The sequence below is a fragment of the Gopherus flavomarginatus genome, chromosome 6 (assembly GCF_025201925.1).
Source record: "Gopherus flavomarginatus isolate rGopFla2 chromosome 6, rGopFla2.mat.asm, whole genome shotgun sequence".
NCBI classification, from domain to species: Eukaryota; Metazoa; Chordata; order Testudines; family Testudinidae; genus Gopherus; species Gopherus flavomarginatus.
In genome coordinates, this window is record NC_066622.1 from 86,088,929 (window position 1) to 86,110,830 (window position 21,902).

The 21,902-nt window shown below is 41.8% G+C and overlaps 1 protein-coding gene and 1 long non-coding RNA gene across 3 annotated transcripts in view; one reads left to right on the plus strand and one right to left on the minus strand.

The window, feature by feature from the left end:
* Positions 1-20,737, plus strand: part of MMRN2 (multimerin 2) — a 127,790-nt gene extending 107,053 nt beyond the window's left edge. For both annotated transcript variants that reach the window (XM_050958556.1, XM_050958555.1), the window contains 6 exons: positions 533-655; positions 4,277-4,383; positions 6,512-6,583; positions 9,506-9,670; positions 11,744-13,681; positions 18,267-20,737. In XM_050958556.1, the coding sequence (XP_050814513.1) occupies positions 533-655; positions 4,277-4,383; positions 6,512-6,583; positions 9,506-9,670; positions 11,744-13,681; positions 18,267-18,649 (2,788 nt within the window). In that variant the 3' untranslated portion in view covers positions 18,650-20,737. The remainder of the gene's footprint in view (positions 1-532; positions 656-4,276; positions 4,384-6,511; positions 6,584-9,505; positions 9,671-11,743; positions 13,682-18,266) is intronic.
* Positions 212-15,259, minus strand: LOC127053614 (uncharacterized). The gene is made up of 3 exons (XR_007775089.1): positions 15,165-15,259; positions 14,489-14,602; positions 212-580 (listed from the first exon to the last, which is right to left on the minus strand). It is a non-coding gene; the product is annotated as an uncharacterized LOC127053614 (long non-coding RNA).
* Positions 20,738-21,902: the final 1,165 nt, after the last annotated feature.

A 21,902-nucleotide genomic window follows, 5' to 3' on the forward strand; every position in this document is an offset into this window, starting at 1 on the left:
GCATAAGGTGGGAATCCTTTGTCCTCTGGGTCATTCCCTTCCCCCCATCCCCTCCTTCTCAATGGAAAAGCACCAGGTTAAAGATGGATTCCATTTCAGGTGATATGATCACATCACTGTAAGACTTCATTACCCACTTGCCAGCACACACGTATACAGGAAGACTTACAAATAAAACAGAGCCATATGCAGTCAATTGTCCTGGACTCTCTGTATTTAATAAAATCACTTTGAACTCTGAGCCTGCAAACTGAAACCAAAATCGAGAAGGTTGCAAATATGGCTCAAGGACATGAAAATGTCCCAAAATTCAGAGAATACTACTCTGTATTGAACACTAATAAACATTACCATCCCAGACCAAAGCAAATTAAATACAAAGAAAAGCTTTGTGGAAATTTTCATTTTCCCTTGTCATCATTCAGCTTGAAAAGGAGGCCCCTCTGAATGGCACACTTCCCTTGCACTGCGGTTAATAGGGATTTTTGAAATCTTTCATTTTAAGTTCCTTCCCTGTGCTTTCCCCTCCCAGGAACTGGTGTTCCTTCATGAAGTCCCAGCTGGTCACGTACACAGCTGCCTGCAAGAAAGAAAAATATGTGATTAAATCACAGCAGCCTTGTTCAAATGGAGCCCCAGACTGCCAGAAAATCATGTAAGTATCCTTAGTGGTATTATTATTTGTATTATAGTAGTGGTCCAGGATCATGTTGTGTTAGGCACTGTACAAACACAAAACAAAGAGATGGGCCTGTGCCAAGTATCAGCCAAGAGGCAACAGACGGGTATAGATAGATGAGAGAGTTCAAGTAAACAGTGAGGCAATATTGGCCATTCTCTGCACACCAGAAGCCTCATGACTGTCAAGTTTTTTGTACGAGTCACAGAAATGAGAGTTCTGAGAAGGGGCTTGAAGGAGGGCAATGAGGTTGCTTTGCCAGTGTTTACGAGGAGTGTTCCCAAGCATGGGCTGCACAGGAGAAAGCAAGAAGGCGTTTGCTTGAAAATTGAAATTGGAATTCTGGGTTGAGATCCCAATGCAAAAACAGTGTTGTGGGTGATTCTGGGTAAATGTTGTCACTCATTCCTTCCTCCGTGAAAGCAATGGCAGACAATAATTCGCGCCCTTTTTCCCTGGATTGCCCTGGCAGATGTCATAACATGGCAACCATGGAGCCTGTTTTGCCTTTTGTCACTATCACCGTATGTGTACTGGATGCTGCGGACAGAGGCGGTACTGCAGTGCTACACAGCAGCATTCATTTGCCTTTGCAAGGTAGCAGAGATGGTTACCATCCCCATTGCACCATCTGCCATTGTTAAATTGGCGATGAGATGACGCTTATCAATCATTTTGTACCGTTTGCAATTGGAAAGTGGCGATGATGGCTATCAATCATTTTATACCGTCTGCTGCTGTCATGGGTGCTCCTGGCTGGCCTTGCTGAGGTCGGCCGGGGGTGCATGGACAAAAATGGGAATGACTCCCCAGGTCATTCCCTTCTTTATGTTTTGTCTAAAAATAGAGTCAGTCCTGCCTAGAATATGGAGCAAGTCTACTAGAGAGCCAGAGAGCACAGCCACTGTGGGTCAGAGCCCCAGAGATCCCACGGAATGATGAGCTGCATGCCATTCTATGGGGTGCCCCTGCAACAACCCTACCCGCTGCTTCCCTCCTCCCACACCCCTCCTGGGCTACCATGGCAGTGTCCCTCCATTTGTGTGATGAAGTAATAAAGAATGCAAGAATAAGAAACACTGACTTTTTAGCGAGCTAAAATGAGGAGGAGGCAGCCTCCAGCTGCTATGATAGTCCAGGGAGTATAGAATCTTTTCTTTAGACACGAAAGGGGGAGGGGGGGGGCTGATGGAGCTCAGGCTCCAGCTGCTATGATGAGGACGGTTACCCAGCATTTTGCACCATCTGCCAGGAATGACAGGGAGTCATTCCTATTTTTACCCAGCGCCCCCGGCTGACCTCACTGAGGCCAGCCAGGAGCACTCATGGGATGATGACGGGTTTCCACCATTTTGTACCGTCTGCCATCAGGAAAGGAAGGGGAGGGGATGCTGCTGTTCAGCGCCGTAGCACCGCGTCTACCCGCAGCATGCAGTAGACATACGGTGACATTGAAAAAAGGCAAGAAACGATTTTTCCCCTTTTCTTTCACGGGGGGTAGGGGAGGAGGGGTGGTAAATTGACGAGATATACCCTGAACCACCTGGGACAATGTTTTTGACCCTACAGGCATTGGGAGCTCAGCCAAGAATGCAAATACTTTTCAGAGACTGCGGGGACTGTGGGATAGCTGGAGTCCTCAGTCCCCCCTCCCTCCCTCCATAAGCGTCCATTTGATTCTTTGGCTTTCCATTATGCTTGTCACGCAGCACTGTGCTGAGTCCCTGCTGTGGCTTCTGTCTATCATAGCCTGGAGATTTTTTCAAATGCTTTGGCATTTCGTCTTCTGTAACGGAGCTCTGATAGAACAGATTTGTCTCCCCATACAGTGAACAGATCCAGTATCTCCCGTACGATCCATGCTGGAGCTCTTTTTGGATTTGGGACCGCATTGCCACTCGTGCTGATCAGAGCTCCACGCTGGGGAAACAGGAAATGAAATTCAAAAGTTCGCAGGACTTTTCCTGTCTACCTGGCCAGTGCATCCAAGTTCAGACTGCTTTCCAGAGCGGTCACAATGGTGCACTGTGGGATACCACCCAGAGGCCAGTACCGTCGATTTGCGGCCACACTAACCCTAATCCGACATGGCAATACTGATTTCAGCGCTACTCCTCTCGTCGGGGAGGAGTACAGAAACCGGTTTAAAGAGCCCTTTATATCAATATAAAGGGCCTTGTTGTGTGGACGGGTGCAGGGTTAAATCGGTTTAACACTGCTAAATTCGGTATAAACGTGTAGTGTAGACCAGGCCTAAGATAGCATTGAGTACTATTCCCTGAGAAGATAATGTCTGTGCAAGGAACAGTGGCAAGAGCTTGAGGTACCAATACTGGTACATTTGATAGTGATTGGAAAACACTGGCTGAAAGAGAGACTTTCTGATTAAAAATAGTACATTTAATATCCACCCACGCATTCTTACCCGTCATTAATTTATTAAAAAATCTATTTTTTTAAATCTCATTTGTAACCTATTCATGCATTAATTTGTCCATTGCTCTGAACAATGAAATCAGACCGTCCAATTTTGTTTTTGTTTATAGCCTGTTTCAAGACAGTTTTAAATGTCTCTGGTACTAGCACTATGTTGCAAACTGCAGTAGAAAGTCTGTTTAAAAATAAACTAGTTCTATTATAATTTGTTTTTAAAAGTCACAAAAGATATTCCAGTTGGCATTTGGATTTTGAGTGAAATTTGGACCTGAACATATAACCCATCTGTGGTGTTTCTGATAGATACACCAATAACAAAACTGCAATTGTGTGTCCCTTTAAGGCCACCATACAGTAACAGGAGACCACAACACTTCTGGAATTTAGTCTAACTCCAACACTTGTGGAAGCAATTACAGTAGAACTGCAGAGTTACAAACACCACAAACTGACCAGTCAACTACACACCTCATTTGTAATCGGAAGTACACAATCAGGTAGTAGTAGAAACAAAAAAAAAAGGGGGGGGAGGGGAGAGCAAATACTGTACAGTACTGTGTTAAATATAAACTACTAAAAACAATTAAGGGAAAGCAGCATTGTTCTTCTGCAGAGTAGTTTCAAATCTGCATTAAGTTAATGTTCAGTTATAAACTTTTGAAAGAACAGCCATAACGTTTTGGCAGAGTTACGAACATTTGAGAGTTACGAACAACCTTCATTCCTGAGGTGTTCCTAACTCTGAGGTTCTATTGTACAGAGTGGAACAAGTTGTTGGAGCTCTGCTAATTGAAGAATGGTAACCTGCACCTCTGAGTGTGACTGGTTTTACATTTGCAAGACACTATGGAAACTAACATTCCGTTGCTAACACTGGACTCCTTTATAACTATCACAGTGATACTTCTTTTCTGCAAGAGGCATGTAGCGAGGAGTCTACTAAAAAAAGTATGAAAATCAAATCACATTTTACTGAGGTGGAAAAGAGAGCTTTCATTACATGGACAGTCTGAATGCTCTGCTGAGCAGCATAGATGCATGTTATTTGATTTATTTTTTTGTACTAGCCATCTAGTACAGTATTAGGACCAGATTCTCAGCTGGTGGAGATTTATACCAATTGAGGATCAGGTCCTTAGTCTCATGTTTTTCATTTTCCAGGTATAGGGCAACTTTGAAGCCAGTGTATCGTGTGAGGCAGAAGGTTTTAAACTCTTTGCACTGGAAATGCTGCCCTGGTTATATTGGGGAGAACTGTGAACAACGTGGTAAGGAAAGTTCAAAAGTGAATGTGAGCATTAAGACTAGACACCAATCATAGTGGTTTGGGAGGGGCAGGGAGACTATCTTTTTTAAATAATTAGGAACAAGAGATCTAAGCTGAGCAACGGGACTTTTTCTGCATTAGACCTTCTCTTATGGCTTTCATTCCATTTTAGATTTCTGTATTTTTTTAAAGACTGTTACTCATCTGTTCTTGTGTCTAAGAGTATGTTTATACTACTTGCTGGATTGGTGGGCAACAATCGATCCAGGGGGGATGGATTTATCGCATTTAGTCTAGATGCGATAAATCAATCACCGAGCGCTCTCCCATGGACTGCTGTACCCCAGCGCCGCAGGCAGAGTCGACGGTGGAGTGGCAGCAGTCAACTCACTATGGTGAAGACACCACGGTAAGTCGATCTAAGTACGTCAACTTCAGTTACGTTATTCATGTAGCTGAAGTTGCATAACTTAGATCGACCCCACAACCCTAGTGTAGAGCAGGGCTATGATGTGAGGTCACCAACATGGCTCATCTTCTTGGGACTTCTATTCCCTGAATCTGCTGCTACTTTGACATTATTAGTAGCTGTAATGGCTGCAAACAGTCATCTAGAAGCCTGCTGTCATGCTCAACACACATGATGAAAGGTCTGTTTGCCACATTGCTGTGGGCTCAACTGAGGGAGAAGTCTACTCTGCCAGGACTAAATTCCAAGTGAAGGCTGGTGACTAGGACAGTTTAGAGCAGCAGATCAGTTACTAGAGAGATCATGATGTATTCAATTCCAAACAAGGTTAGTGGACCCTATACTCGATGCCCTCCATGGAATAGAGGAAACTGGCAGCTGCCTGGTTGATATAGTAATGCATGGTGGGTTAGGTAATATTACCTCACCCACCTTGTCTCTCTAATATCCTGGGACCAACATGGCTACAACAACACTGCATACAAAACTGCTTATTGATCATGCTCAGAAGAGGAGCAAGAAACCCAAACTACAACATTATTATTAGACAATTTCTCTTTGTAATTAAGGAGGCTGCAGTGAGAACAAGTTAAGAAAGGTGAATCCTTATCGCACTCATCTATGTGTTCTATAATTTAAAAGGGAGTTTCTCTTTTTCCCTTTGTGGAGTTGGCTTTTTTTTTTTTTTTTTTGGAAGGCAGATCTGTAAAGCACTGCATATTTTGAAACATATAAGACTACCGGACATTCTTTAGTTTATGCTCTTAGAAGAAATACCATCAAATGTAGTGCATTTTGTTTGGTAAATGAGCGTTACAGAGAAGAGATTAAACACGGCTACTCTCCCTTTAATTTCCCATTTGCACAACAGTATTATGGCTGATAGCAACAATGTGCAGGGATTTTTAGTTAACTATAGAGTCATAGAAAGGAATTTTCAGAGATTTTGGTGGAAGCCACAAAAATACTAGTAATTTGTAGGCATTTAAAAATTTTAAATATACATAGAACACACAGACATTCCCTCCCAAACTGTTAAAATGTATAAGGCAGGTCCAGTTTTCAACCTAAGCTTTTAAACTAAATGTTAGCAGTGTACCGTCCTTCCTAGCTCATTTCTTCAAGGTCAATAAACCAGCATGAATAGAAGATCCACTGAAGTTTTATTATTATTTAAGAAATGCTATAAGCATGTGGCACTGTAAAATAGGTAACTGTTCCAGTCCAGGAAAAGGTTCACTGCCCTGAGGAACTTGTAATCAAAGGTCTGACCTTGGAGTCCTTACTTATATGGGTGTGGTCGGACTGGTCTGAAATGTACAAGCCATTAAAAAGCAATACAGAGTGATGTGTGATATTGCAATAATGAGTGCAGTAACTGGGCAAGTGGGTAGACAGAATGGTTTAATATCTGGAATGCTTCATGGTAGAGGTGAAATTTAATTAACACAGAAAACAAGTTGGAGGTCCTTAACATGTAAATTGACAGTTTCATTGCCTTTAATAGTGCTGTCATAATTTACACTAGCTGAAGATCAGCCTCTATAAAATGAAGAGAGATCCCTTCTGTTTTGAGTAGTTGACTTGTGTGAAACAATTCACAAAAGAGGGGAAAGCAGACTGTGCCATTAATATGCAATTTATCAAATCTCAATTGCAGATCCCAATTTTGTTCCAGTGCCCACTAATCATACAGAAGGACTGGAAGATGGAGAAGAGTTCTCAAGCAAAAGTATGTTCTTGAACTTAACTCACTGCTTCAATTCATCTCTTTAACCTCATAAAAACAGATGTATACAATGAGAGGAAGGACTTTTCAGCTGCTGTATACATGTGGACAATAGCTGTCTACATAGTGAATTTGCTTGCTTTGGGAAGGCCTTTCCCCTTCAGTTGGTGAGAAGTCTTTAAGTGTATATATCTTGTTTGTGTTAACCTTGTATAACATTTCTACAAATGATCATGGAAAAAGAGATCATTTGTTCAGTACAGTAACTCCTCGCTTAAAGTTGTAGTTATGGTCCTGAAAAATGCTACTTTTAAGCAAAACTATGTTAAGCGAATCCAATTTCCGCATAAGAATTAATGTAAATGGGGGGGTTGGGTTCCAGGGAAATTTTTTTCACTAGACAAAAGACATATATACACACACACGGTATAAGTTTTAAACAATTAAATGTAATACTGTACATAGCAAAGATGATTGTGAAGCTTGGTTGAGGTAGTGGAGTCAGAAGGTAGAAGAGGGTGGGATATTTCCCAGGGAATGCCTCATTGTTGTTAATGTAGTCTCACACTCTACAAGGCTGCACGAATGGAGGGAGGGGAAACAGCATGGCAGAGAGAGACAGAGACACACACTGTGTGTGTGAGTGAGAGATGTGTATAGCTCCTTTAAGTACGCTGACCCCACTCTTAAGTACACTGCCCTTTTAAGTAGATCAGCAAGCTGAGACAGCAGTTGCTGCCAGCAGGCTCCCTCCGTTCTGAGCCCTTCTGCTCTATGGAGATGGGCTAAGTGGGGGGCAGGAGCAGGGGGGAGGAGGGACACCCTCACATTAGCGCCCTTCTCCCCCTATCCCCACACAGCAAGCAGGAGGCTCCCGGGAGCAGCTCCAAAGCAGAGGGGAGGAGCAACACATGGCAGCGGGGGGAGGGACCGCTGAACTGCTGGCAATTGATAACACAGGGAACTTAGGGGAGCGGGGAGCAGATGGGGGGGTGCCGGTCCACCCTGGTTCCAAGACCCACCACTAGCTCCAATAGGCTGCTCTTTCTGCAAGCAGTGGACAAAGCAAGCGGCTGCCAACAACATTATAATGGAGCACTGCGCAACTTTAAACGAGCATGTTCTCTAATTGATCAGCAACGTAACAACAAAACAACGTTAAGTGGGACGACTTTATGTGAGGAGTTACTGTATAAGATGCTCCCTGACCCTTTGGTGTAAGGAATCTCTTTATGTGAGCCTCTAAGTTTGACACAGGATTCTGCCAAGCTTGCGACAAAGTGACCCAGATTTTCAAAATTGGGTTCCTCGTTAGACTCCTTTGCCAATAGGTAGGCACCTAAATAAGTATCCTGATTTTTTAAAATGTACTGAACACCTGGCAGCTCCCAAGGACTTTGACGCTATACAAATACCTACCTGTCCTGAAGTACTAACTGTCTTTTTGGTCTTTGGCTGCCCTAGACTGACTTGTAATACAAGAATACCCAGGGAAATTAAAGTAACCACTCTACAACTTTATATCAAACGGGCTCTGAACAAGGCGAGAATACCAACTAATACAAAGTGTTAATTCTGTCACTGTTTTGGAGATTTCAGCATGAAATTGCTCGTCCTCCAAGGTGAATTCTACCACTGTCAAGAAGTGGAAACCTATCGCTCAGAATACTTATCAGAAAAGCAACCCACTCAAAATGGTATTTTAGAGTCATTAATAAAATAGACCCCCATCAAGGTTCTGATGGAATTACTATGGACTTAATGCGTTAGAGCCATACCTCGGCACTCTGTCCTGTCAGTCTGACAAAATGTACTGGGTCCCTGTGCCTCTGGGAAATGGTGCAGTTTTTAAGTGCTATTAAATATCTCCTAACAGCTGGCTTTAGGGCAATGTTACAACCTTGGAAGACGTTATCCTCTCTCAGACACCGAGCTCAGCTTGCATAAATCCCTGCTTCAGAGAGAGTTGAGAGTATAAACAATTTTTAATGTAGGTGAAGGCAAATAGAGCTGGATTGGAAATATTTTCTCCCATCCCATGAAAATTTTCAAGATTTTAAAGAAGTTCCTGTTCTGCATTGGGATGAAACAAAGACCTTTTGATATTTTTTGGGGGAGAAAAAAACAAACAAACAAACCTCCACAACCATACCCTTGAATAGCCAGTAGGCTGATGGTTAGGGTTCTAAGCTGGGATGTGGAAGATCCAGGTTCAAATCCCTGGGCTAGTGGCACTTCTGCTTTCTTATCCTCCACTCATCTCCAGCTTTGACCAGAAATTCTATCTCGGACCTGAGAAACATTCCCAATGAAAAACTGTTTTGTCAAAAAATTCCCAACCAGCTCTACAAGCCAATGATGTGTGATTGTAGGTAGACCAACTTCGCTTAAGGTACATCTGGCACTGCAGTTAGGTGGTGTGATTCCCAGCTTGGATAGACATACATGCGCTAGCCCTGCCTGAACTAGTATGTTAAAAGAGCAGCATGGCTGTGACAGCATGGGCAACTAGATTGAGCTGCTGCCTGTGAAGCTGTGACCAAACTGTTATTTTAGTGTGCTAGTTTGATCGCATATATCACTGGGAATCACACTTTCCAGTTGCAGTGTAGCTGTAACCTTAGCCAACTGACTTGAAAGCTCTCATTCTGCAAGAGATGCTCATGATGTGGCGGAAAGCTGTCGTCATAATACTCCCATTGAAATAACTGGGATTACATATTTACGTGAGCTTATAATGTCATGTCCCCCCAAAACCTTTTGTATATAGAGTCACTGGAAGACTCAAGGATGAATTAAATCTTTACTCAGCGAGTAAGAAATACAGGATTTAGTACAGAGCCTGCACCAGGTTGGGGTGCACCTTTCACACTGTTGATTGCTGGATATTGTGTGGCTGACCACTTTCTTTCATTTTGCAATTAGTGTTGACATCACTGCAGGCAGAAGAAATTATGAAAGCCATTCAGAATCACAAGACGCTTCTGGAAGATCTTCAGAATGATATTCATCAGTCAGCCGGAGATTTACAGAAACTACTTGAAAACAACATTACTACGATGACGTCAAAACTGAACCATAGTAAATCTGGTGAGAGGATTGGCACAGACACATCAGTGTTCAAGCTGGCATTGTAGATTCATATATACCAGAAAGAAAATCTAGAACTAGAACCTGGTATATTCTGTAGAGCTTTACTTCAATTTTTATGGTATATCTAAACTGTAGAGATACGATTGCAGCATGTGGAAACCTACATGTATTAGCTTTGATTGAACTCTCTCAAACTATAGCAGTGAAGATTTGGTGGCACGGGCTAGATGCTTGAATACAGACCCAATGTCGCGGCCAGGTTTGTCTGGGCTGCCACAGTTTCATTGTTATTGGTACTTGTGCTAGCTAGATCAAAGGTCACTAAGGTATAGCTACATATGCTGCAATCACACCTCTGATTAAAAAATAGACATGCTTAGAGTGGGCCAAATCCAGATATGCTGGAAGTCTCTGAGCCAAATTACCGTGACAGATTGGGATGTAAAGTGGGTGTAAACCATAGCATAGTTTAATTTGAATTTATTTGGCATAACTTAGTGTAATTTACATGCCAAAATGGCTGAAGAAGGGGTATCGGGAAAAGCAATTCAATGTGTAAGAGAAAGCAGCTCCTTACTTTTACTAGTTAATTTCTTTTCCTGTTGCGCCCTTCACCTTCCTCCCTTTACTGTATAAATTTTTGCACAGTTGTTGTGTACACATTATACTGAATTCCAGACTGGTGGAAGTTATATAAGAGTGAGTGTCTGAATTCTCCAAACCAGTCTGTACTCCATACATACCTACTAGTGAGCCATGGGTTCTTAGAATCTGGTTCCTTAATGAAAAAGGATCAGTGTTTGAGTTGGTTACCATCAAGTACAGTGAAGATATCACATGCTGTTATAGGTTACTTTGCAGGTGCTGCCCAGGCCCAGTGTAATATTTAAGTTTGAGTATTCCTTGTGTTTGTTATTAAAGTCATTTTAGTTTATGCTGTCTCTAAATTTTCAGATTTCAGTGTGTTGAATAATTTTATATTTGACACAGTTGCACGGTAGGTATCAGAGGGGAAGGCATTATGGGATTGTGGGATACACAAATTAACTTGGGGGGGTGTTGCTAAAATGGCCAGTTGAGAAATTATCATAATAAATTCAGAGTTAACATGCTTCTTAGATGAACAGGGGCATTTCACACCTCTCAGAGTTATTGTTTCAAAGGGGCTGCAGGCTCAAAGACAACACCGTATTGACTTATGCTCAGTTTAAATTGGAAGATTATTTTTCTGACCATAGTAAGGCTATGTTTTAGTCACGGGTATTTTTAGTAAAATTCATGGTCTGTGACCTGTCCATGTATTTGTACTATATACCCCTAACTAAAACTAGGGTGCTCTGGGGCAGCAGGAGGCCCAGGGGTGCCTTGAGTGCTCTGGGGGGAGGGTGGTCAGGGACCCTTGCTGGTACTGGGGGGCGGGATTGGTATGGCTAGCAGGTTCCCAACCCAGCTCCATGCCGTTCCCTGGAAGTGTTGTGACATGTTCCTCGGCTCCTAAGTGGAGGCACAGCCAGGGGGCTCCACACACTGCCCCCGCCACAAGTGGGACATGTTGCCACTTCCAAGGAGTCCCCCTGACGTAAGCGCCACCCAGAGCCTTCACCCCATCCCACGCCCTAACCTCCTGCCCCAGCCCTGAGCCCCCTCCCACACCCAAAGGCTGCTGCTGAGGGGGCATGGTGGCCCAAGATTGCCCCTGCAGTGGTCAGTGCAGCTGGCCCAGGGGCTGTCTGAGCTGCTCACTGCTCACCAGTCAGCCACACTAGCCAGTGCAGAAGTCATGGAGGTCCCAGAAAGTCACAGAATCAAAGATCTCTGTGACAGACTCGCAGCCTTAACCATAAGTATTAGAAGCTTAATTCTCTTTTAAAGGAAAGTTTAGATTTTTGGGGGATATTATGCCAGTTGCCACTGAAAAATACTTAGCCAGTAACCTGGAAGGACTTGTCCAAATCTAGCGCAAGCCTGGAATGGTTTATTTTCCCAAAACATCATTTAAATTATCCCCTTTAGTTTTATAGGAACATTTTTCTTAGATTTTGTGTTGTACAATTTCATTGTGTGTTACAGAACTGCCTGAAAGGCTCCTTCAGCAAATGCTGTTTCCTCATGTGGAGAGTTTCCTGAAGGAACATTTTTACCCCATGTGGGCAAACTTCAATAAAAGCTTACAGAGCCTCTCCAGCATGGTAAGAAACTTGTCCAAGGATGTGGAGGTCAACAAAAAAAGCATAGAGAAATTCCAAGAAAGCACCGTGCCCAAGAAGGACTTCCAGGAGCTAGGAACTAAGTTTGAATCGAAAGTTCAAGAAAACGCAATGAGAGTGGAGCAGCTGAAAAGGGAAATAGGCAATCATCTACACATGCAGCAGACTACCATTCACCACAATCTCACCACGATCAAGGCAGATACTGATATGAAGCTCAAGAAGTATCATAAGATACAGCAGTCCCATTTATTAGCTTTGAACAGTAGCATGACAGACATAAAACAAGAGCAAGAAAACCTTGAAGATGAACTTGAGACTTTGAACAGAAACTTAACAGAACTCTCTTTATACCATGGCAACAAAGATGAAGCTATCTGGCTATCCATCAGGCAACTCAATGAGACCATGATAGGGCATGCAAAGCAACTTAAAAAACTGTACATGGAGTCAGATGCGACCTTTGAGGATATTACTGTTTTAGACAAATGGGTTAAGGACTTAAAAGCCAAGTCAAAGCACGAATCAGAGGAGTTTAGAGTAGCCTTAATGGAGAAATCACTTATTATAGAAGAGAACAAAGAAGCTCTGGAAAGGCAGATATTGGAGCTCAACTATACCCTCTCAAATCTTCAAGAAAGCCACTGGGATCTATTGAAGTACATGAGAGAGTGCAATTGTGAGCAAATATCTTCTGACATTGACATACTAGAAGATCATCAAAAGAATATCACCCATTCCCTAGAGAATACCCAGCTAAACTTAAAGGAAGTGCAACACCTAGAGACGTCTTCCAAGGATCTCTTGAGGAGTGAAATTGAAGAGCTGTCCACGGCTTTTAATTCTATCCACCAGTCTCTTGGTTATCAACAAGAGCAAAGCAGACAACTCATGGACAGCATGTCTCATCTTAAGTCACAGATTAACATTTTGTCAGAAGATATTGGGTTCCTGAAGAAGAAAGATGAGGAAATTCATGGCCACATCAAGTATCTCAATAGCTCTTTCAATTCTCTTTTGGAAGATGCAATGCGGCATGAAACAGCATTAGAGGCCTTGTTGGGAGCAGAAATTATGGAGGTCTTGTCTGAAGAAAACCCTAACACCTTAATATCATCAGTAGCTCAACTGCAAGAAGCTCTCAGACACACCTCAGATAAACTCAAAGAGCAAAATGTGACTTTAGAATCCCTTACAAAGAGATTTAATTTCCTGGAGATGGGTCGTGAGAGTAACCATGATGCTCAGAATGTCCCTAAACATCCCGAACATAAAAAGCAAACAAAAAACACTCAGGAGGAAGTCAGGAGCCCACACAGCAATGTAGAACATATGGAGCCTAACCATGAGGCTTCCAGGGATGACATCGTGGATAATCCAGCATATAATGATATCATGACTCTAAAAAAAGAGATCAAACATCTAAGTATGGATGTCAAGAGGCATCAGTCATGGAGGGATGATAATAATAATTGCTGTAATCATACTGTTATAAATCTAGTGGAACCACTCAGCATTTCAGTGGAGATTCTGAGGACAGATTTAGTAACCATCAAACAGAGTTTTGAGGACCATCTACAGATTTTTCAAAAACTGTTTGGAAGTAGTGAAGAATTAGTTGCCTCAAACATAAGTCTGGACATTACAAAGATTCAGTCAATGATGACCAAAAAGATGAGAAGGCAGCAAAAAGGTCATGAGAAGCAAAAAAGGAGAGACAAAAAACAGACTGATGAGAACAGAGAACACATGCAAACTATAAATGGAAGAAATAAAATAGAGGCTGAGCTTTTGGAAAAAGGTAGGTTCTCCCCCCGCTCCCAATCCTGTAGCTTGTTTCTGAGCCTCACAGTATGCTTCGGGTGTATGGTACACCTCTACATCAATATAACGTTGTCCTTGAGAGCCAAAAAAATCTTACTGTGTTATAGGTGAAACCGTGTTATATCGAACTTGCTTTGATCCGCCGGAGTGCGCAGCCCTGCCCCCCCGGAGCACTGTTTTACCGCATTATATCCAAATTCGTGTTATATTGGGTAGCATTATATCAGGGTAGAGGTGTATATATAATGTGAGAGCTGGTCGGTGTCTCAATGCAATCAAAGATTTGATATTGCATTTGGCTCCCTGGCTGGTATAAAGTGGCACAGCTCTATTGGAGTCAGTGGAGTTACAGATTTACAACAGCTGGGTAACTGGCCCTTAACATTAAAAGTTCCATGTTTTGCTTGCAATTGCTGGTGATGACTTAAATGTTTTTTTGTTCTGAGTCAGGATGAGGCTGCTGGGTCTCCAAGCACTGGCTCAGTCTCCATCGTTATTTGAGTCTGGGAGGAACAAAAAGGGCCAAATCCTATTCACTTTGCTAACAGGAACAGGCATGTTAACTTAATTGGGTAACTTGAGTGAGCAAAGTGGGAAAGCTTGGGTCCAAAGGAAGCATATTACTTGTCCATGTTAGAGATTCATACACAGGTTTCTACCTAGCACTTCATCATGGCTTACCAATTCCTCTTTACTACAAACCTGCTTCATCATGATTGTTAACCATGTATCCCCACAGCCAGCTCATCTGGGGCACTGCAAGAATGGCACATACTAATCCTACCTGCCAGAGTTGTAGAGTGTTGCATGTGTGATGATCCCAGCTCAAGATATGAAATTGCCTTGGTCACAGCACCAGCCAGACTTTCAGGCCAGCCCAGTTAAGAATGTTGTAAAACTGCAGTTAGATTGAATAAGCAAAGAGGTTACATGGATCAGTAATTTCAGGTGAACTTAATGTTCACCAGCAGGACTGAACAGGAGACACAGCACTTTTCTTATTTAACTCACATTGGTGCTGTACCTTGGTGCAGTCAGCCTCATAATTTCCACGGTTATTGATTTAATCACTTTCCCAATGAGAGCAAAATTCAGGTAACACTTTATTATACTATTGTTTAAATAAAATATGTGCAGCTAACTATCTGTGCAAGTACTTAAATGCACATTTCTTTTTCAAATGCCAGGACTTCAGCAAACTGAATGCTCTGCTACATCCCAAATTGTAATGTAATGCAAATTGACATTAAGATCTAAATTAAAATAAAACTGATACAAATGATAGATAAAAGATATTAAATAAAATAGAAGATATGACCTCACCCACCTTGTTTCTCTAATATCCTGGGACTGACATGGCTACAGCTACACTGCAACAATGATAGCTGTCTTTTACCTGCACTGTTCCATTTTTGACCCTAGTTACACTTCTGTTGTTACATTTCAGCTGCATTATTTACCTTGCTCACACTCATGCAATGTGTTCCTCAGAATAAGATATGTAACTGAGAACAGGTTTTGATGTGCAGCAGGAAGAATCGTTTAATGGAAGCCTGTTTACTTTTCCACTGAGAACCTTAAATGACTCATCAAGCATGTTTGTACTTCTTTTTTTTTAATGTCAAGAATGGGAGCAACTCAATAAGGAATTAAAAGCCTGTTCTGTAACGTCATCTCAGTGAAAGATCTCTTGCTTTCCTGAATAACGACTTCAGACTTGCATACATAGGACACTCAGGAAAGTTAAGGTGAATCAACTAAAGTAAAGAGGCTTTAGTTTGCTATAACTTAATCCTTCAAAGATTATTTACAGTGAATTAAAGCCACTTTACTCTTAAGTGAGAGCATCCATACAGGGGTTTAATATGCTGTACTTCATGTGTTTTAACTTAATACCTTTAGCTGATTCACCAAAACTTACCTGTTTCTCCCCAAGTAAACAAGCTCTGAATGGGACCTAAGATTCTCATCACTTAAAATGTGTTGTTTACTGACTGCTTTTGGCACTGATTCTGTAGGTTCCTTTCTATCATGCTTTACTGCAGTGCCCTCTGCCGGTAAGAAGAATTTCTTTATAGATTCATAGACTGAGCTCAGAAGGAACCATTTCTGATAATTTAGTCTAACCTTTTGCATAGCATAGACCATAGAATTTCACCCAGTAGTTCATGAATCAAGCCCAGTAACTTTTGATTGAGCTAGAGTATATCCTTTATAAAGACATCCAAATCTGGATGGAGAGTCCGTCACATCCCTAGGTTAATTATTCTGTTTAATTGCCCTCACTGTTAAAAATGTGTACAGTAACTCCTCACTTAACACTGTAGTTATGTTCCTGAAAAATGTGCCTTTAAGCAAAATGATGTTAAGCGAATCCAATTTTCCCATAAGAATTAATGTAAATGAGGAGGTTAGGTTCCAGGGAAATTTTTTTCACCAGACAAAAGACTCTCTCTCTCTCTCTCTCTCTCTCTCTCTCTCTCACACACACACACACACACACACACACACACACACACACACACACACACACACACACACACACACACACACACACACACACAACGTTTTAAACAAACAATTTACTGGCACACAGTGATGATGATTGTGAAGCTTGGTTGAGGTGGAGGAGTCAGACGGTGGGATATTTCCCTTACTGCTAAATAATGAACTAACAATTGGCTGAGCCCTCAAGGGTTAACTCTCTCACTCTGCAAGGCAGCAGGAATGGAGGGAGGGGGTATGTGTGTGAGAGAGAGATGAGCATTTCCTCCCTTTAAGTACACTGCCTTGTTAATTAGATCAGCTTGCTGATACCAGCTGCTGCAAGCTCCCTCTGTCCTGAGCCCTGGTGTGTCTACTGTATGGAAGATGGGGCAAGAAGGGTGGAGGAGCAGGGAGGAGGGGGACACCCTGACATTAGCCCCCCTCTTCCTTCCCTCCCCGCTCCCGCACAGCAAGCGGGAGTCTTGGGGAGCAGTTCCAAGGCAGAGGGCAGAAGCAGCACATGGCAGTGGGGGGAGGGGGGAGGAGGACAGCTGCAATTGCTAAGCTGTTGGGTGGCTGCAGCACAGGGAACTTGGGGGAGTGGGAAGCTGATAGGGAGGCTGCCGGTGTACCCTGGTTCCAAGCCCCCACCAGCTAGATGCAACGGGCTGCTCTTTCTGCAAGCAATAGACAAAGCAGGCGGCAGACGTTAGAAGGGAGCATTGCACAACTAAACAAGCATGTTCCCTAATTGATCAGCAACTTAACGTTAACCGGGATGACTTTAAGTGAGGAGTTACTGTACCTTATTTCCAGTCTGAATTCAGCTTCCATCCATTTAATCTTGTTATTCCTTTATCTGCTACAGTAAAGATCACTATCAGAAGTCTTCTCCCTGTTTATGTACTCAGACCACCTTCAAATCATTTTTTAAACCTTTTTGATAGACTACATAGATTGTGCTTCTGAAGTCTTTTACCGTAAAGCACGTTTTCCAGACCTCAGATTATTCTTGTGTCTTTTCTGAATATTTTTCAATTTTTTAAAACATCCTTTTTAAAGTGTGGACACCAGAACTGGAGACTGTATTCCAGAAATGGTCTCGCCACTGCCCTATACAAAGGTAATACAAACTCCTTGCTTTAATTTGATAATCTTTTCCAGTAAAGGATTTAAAACAGGGGTCTCAAACACATGGTCCATGGGGCTATTTCCTGTGGCCTGCCAAGCGGCCCGCACCTCCCTGGCCTACCTCCAGGCCAGGGGTGGGCAAACTACAGTGGATTATCCCCCTCGAGCCCTGCGATGTTCCCTGACGTGGCTGGAATCACGTCCCTGCGGCTGGGTGTGTGTGTGTGTGTGTGTGTGTGTGAAGCAGAGGGCTGTGTGTGTTGCCCTGGTTCCAAGCACTGCCCCCCACAGCTCCCATTGGCTGAGAACAGCGAACCGTGGCCAATGGGAGCTTCGGGGGAGGTACCTGGAGGAGTGGCAAGCAGCGCACGGAGCCCTGCGTCCCTCCTCCCCCAGGGGCTGCGGGGACATGGTTCGGGGAAGGGATTGGAATGGGGGCAGGGACTCATGAAAGGGGTGGAGTGGGGGCAGGGCCATGGGCAGCCAGGGGTGTGTGTCAGTGATGCGGCCCTTGGGCCAATGTATAGACACACAATGAGCACACAGTTGAAACAGAGACAAAAAGAGTAGGAGGGGAAGCAGAGGTGCAGAGAGGTAAAGTAACTTGCCCAAAGTCACACAGCAGAGCCAAGAATATAACCTAGATCTTGTGACCCACTAGTCCAGTGCCCTACTCACTATGAACATGGCGCCTCATTAAATCAAACAGAGATGATTCCTAAGACCCAAAGGAAGCAAATATGGATATATTACTATTGACCCATTTTGATTCCCATTGTGAGCACAATCTTATTTCAAGTATTTTCATTTAATAAGATAAGTTAACACAAATAAATATGTGCCAATCATAATTACAAGCTTTATTCCACTACCTACCTGTGGGAAGCAAGTGCAGAAAGAGTTACTGTAGTTAAAAAACTGTTCCTCTCCCTGTGTTGTTCTAGATTCATCAGTGGCATTCTACGTTGGATTCTGCGAAGAATGGGATGAAGTAAAAGCACTGAAGTTTAATGAAACATACCTTAATTATGGTAACAGCTATTTCCCTGAACAGGGCTACTTCAGAGCACCTCAAAATGGTGTCTACATGTTTGTTATCAATGTGAAGTTTAGTGCAGGACCTGCACTGGGGCAGCTGGTTATTGGCCGTGGACACAGACTGACTCTGTCAAGTAGTCAGGAGACAATTGGAAGCTCTGAAACCACTTTCGCTATGGCAGAGCTGAAGAAGGGGGAGAGAGTGTGGTTTGAACTGCTGCAGGGCTCTATAGTGAAACGTAGCCCACCTGGAACAACTATGGGTGGATTTCTAATACTTAAAACTTGAAGTGTGGCCATTTCTCATTAGTCAACATTTTCCCACAGATACAGTGGACCATCAATTACTACCTGATCTGTGATTTGTTTGCATGTAAATTCTGTTGTGTGTTTTTAACATAGCACTCTTAGATTTACCTCCATGTTCCTTTCTAGACATATTTGGTTTTTGATTACTTAAAGCATCATATAGACTTCAGAGAAATGAGATTTTATTAAGTTTCTTCTGTGTGATGAGTTAATGCATTGAATGCAGTATCTCAGCCCAAAGTTAAGTTAGAGTTGAGGGAAATTCCAAGATTTCAAAATTTAGTTTCACCCTGAATTGGGATGAAAAGTCAAATATCTGATTTTTACATATAATACTTCATTTTGATAAGGTCAAAATGTTTTGGCTTTTACATTATAAATTGTAAATATAATATACTAATCAAAATGATGAAATCCAAGTGCAACATTTCAAATTTATAAAACCAAAATGTTTCAAAAATTCTGACAAAACACAGATTTAGTCAAATCAGCATTTTCTGATGGTAAACTGTTCCATCAGAAAATATTTGACTAGCTCTAGTCGTAAGCATTAGACTATAGAATTATTAAAAACAGGTCCATGTATTGCTCTTCAAACCTTAATTTTATAGCTGACTGTGCCCCTTTGCAGTGAAGATAGGTTGTACCAGTTTGCAACATGTATAATAATCACATGAAAGCCCTCCCTCCTTTGCACCATTGCTCTGCATGTCTCTTGGAATAAGGCAAGCCAGAAGGTTAGCAGTTTTAACTGTTTATAAATTAACTCACTGGTGGGATTGTAAGCATCTCTCTGTACTGCTGTCTCCAATACACTGAAGACTGAAAATACACCATTTATTCTGTGCCTTTGACAAGTAATCTCATTTTTGTGCAAAATACTGCTTGAATATTTTGAACTAGGGGGAGGAAAGACTACAAGAAAACCAAGAGGGGGTGAGAAAGTACAAAGGGAGACAAAAGCATCAATGACAGGGCTGGTACCTTTCAGTTAGGCCAGTCAGGTGACCCAGACACTTTTAAGGAAATAGATTCAAGTATCCTTTCTATCCCACTCATCATCTCCAGCAGTGATATGGCTTAGAGAATCCAGGTAAAATCTTGGCCTCATTGAAGTCAATGGGAGTTTTACCAATGACTTCAGTTGAGTCACAATTTCACACGAGTTATTCAAAGTGTATTTCTCCACATGTACAATAAATTTTTCAGGAGACATTATTGTCCATAGTTGCCAAGCTTCACAGTGCCTCACATGCTTTTTCAAATTTTTTAAGTATTAAAGCAAATTTTTGCTGACAGTAACAAGTTTAATTATATTAAAATTCTAAGGGTGGCCAAAAAACGTATACCAAAAATGTCAGAGTTCTGTATCTATTATTGGCAAGGGATAAAATTAGTAAGGGGAGAAATTAACATTCATTAGGTTATATCAGTTATGGAGAAAAAAAACATTTTGCCAAAAGGAGTCTCAAAACTTTAAAATATAATACCACAATGTGGCCAAAAGGCCAAATACCATGGGGGGGGAAGTTATAATTGATTAATCAAAACAAAATTAAAATCATTAATCAAAAATTTCACTAAAACCCAGCCTCTTCATCATGCATTTCAATACAATTCACAAACAAAACATAATCTCATCCTAGCCAACATTAATGCCATGTGGTAAAACAGAACAGCTTAAGTATCAACCACACTACAGTAGCTGCAGCTCATTAAAAATCACAGATATTAGCAACATATCTAGGCCCTTTCGAGCCCTACATGTCTATGACGCTATATTTCAAGGTATCATAAATATTAGCTGTTAAAAAGGACAATTCTATTTGAGATATAAACTGTTGCTCCTTGGATTGATGAAAATGTCCAGGACTCAGCTTTAAGTATTATATACCACTGGCCACTTTTGGAACCCATAGGACAAGAGTTTACTACGATAACTTCACTCAAGTAAAAATACAAAATTATAATTGGTTTTTAATTAATATTTGTAGGGCTTCATTAATTAAAAAATTAAAAAAATTCATCGTGATTAATTGTGCAGTTAAACAATAATAGAATACCATTTATTTAAATATTTTTGCATGTTTTCTATATTTTCAAATATATTGATTGAAATTACAACACAGAATACAAAGTGGACAGTGCTCACTTTATATTTATTTTTTATTACAAGTATTTGCATTGTAAAAAACAAAAGAAATTGTATTTTCAGTTTACCTAATATAAGTACTGTAGTGCACTCTCTTTATCATGGAAGTTGGACTTACAAATGTAGAATTATGTACAAAAAAACCTGCATTCAAAAATAAAACAATGTAAAACTTTAGAGCCTACAAGTCCACTCAGTCCTGCTTCAGCCAATTGCTCAAACAAGTTTGGTTACATTTTTAGGAGATAATAGTGCCCACTTCTTGTTTACAATGTCACCTGAAAGTGAGAACAGGTGTTTGCATGGCGCTGTTGTAGCCTGTGTCACAAGATACTTACATACCAGATGCACTAAAGATTCATATGTCCCTTCATGCTTCAACCACCATTCCAGAGGAGATGCATCCACACTTGTCATAAACAGATGGTTAAGGGTTAATGTCTCTTTTACCTGTAAAGGGTTAAGAAACTCAGTGAACCTGGCTAACACCTGACCAGAGGACCAATGGGGGGACAAGATACTTTCAAATCTTGGTGGAGGGAAGTCTTTGTTTGTGCTGTTTGTTTTGTTCGTTATTCGCTCTTGGGGCTAAGAGGGACCAGACGTGCAACCAGGTCTTTCTCCAATCTTTCTGAAAAAGTCTCTCATCTTCAAAATAGTAAGTACTAGCTAGAAAAGGCAGATTAGTCTTATGTTTGTTTTCTTAACTTGTGAATGTGTATTTTGCTGGAAGGATTTTTACTTCTGTTTGCTGTAACTTTGAATCTCAGGCTAGGGGGGAGGGAGTCCCTCTAGGCTATATGAATCTGAATACCCTGTAAACATTTTCCATCCTGATTTTACAGAGATAATTTTTACTTTTTCTTTCTTTAATTAAAAGCTTTCTTTTTTAAGAACCTGATTGATTTTTTCCCTTAAGACCCAAGGGGACTGGGTCTGAACTCACCAGGGGATTGGTGGGGGGAAAGGAGGTGCGGGGAAGGTTAGTTCCTCTCTGTTTTAAGATCCAAGGAGTTTGGATCAGTGTAGCCTTCAGGGTAACCCAGGGAGGGGAAAGTCTGAGAGGGGGAAAGAAGGGGGG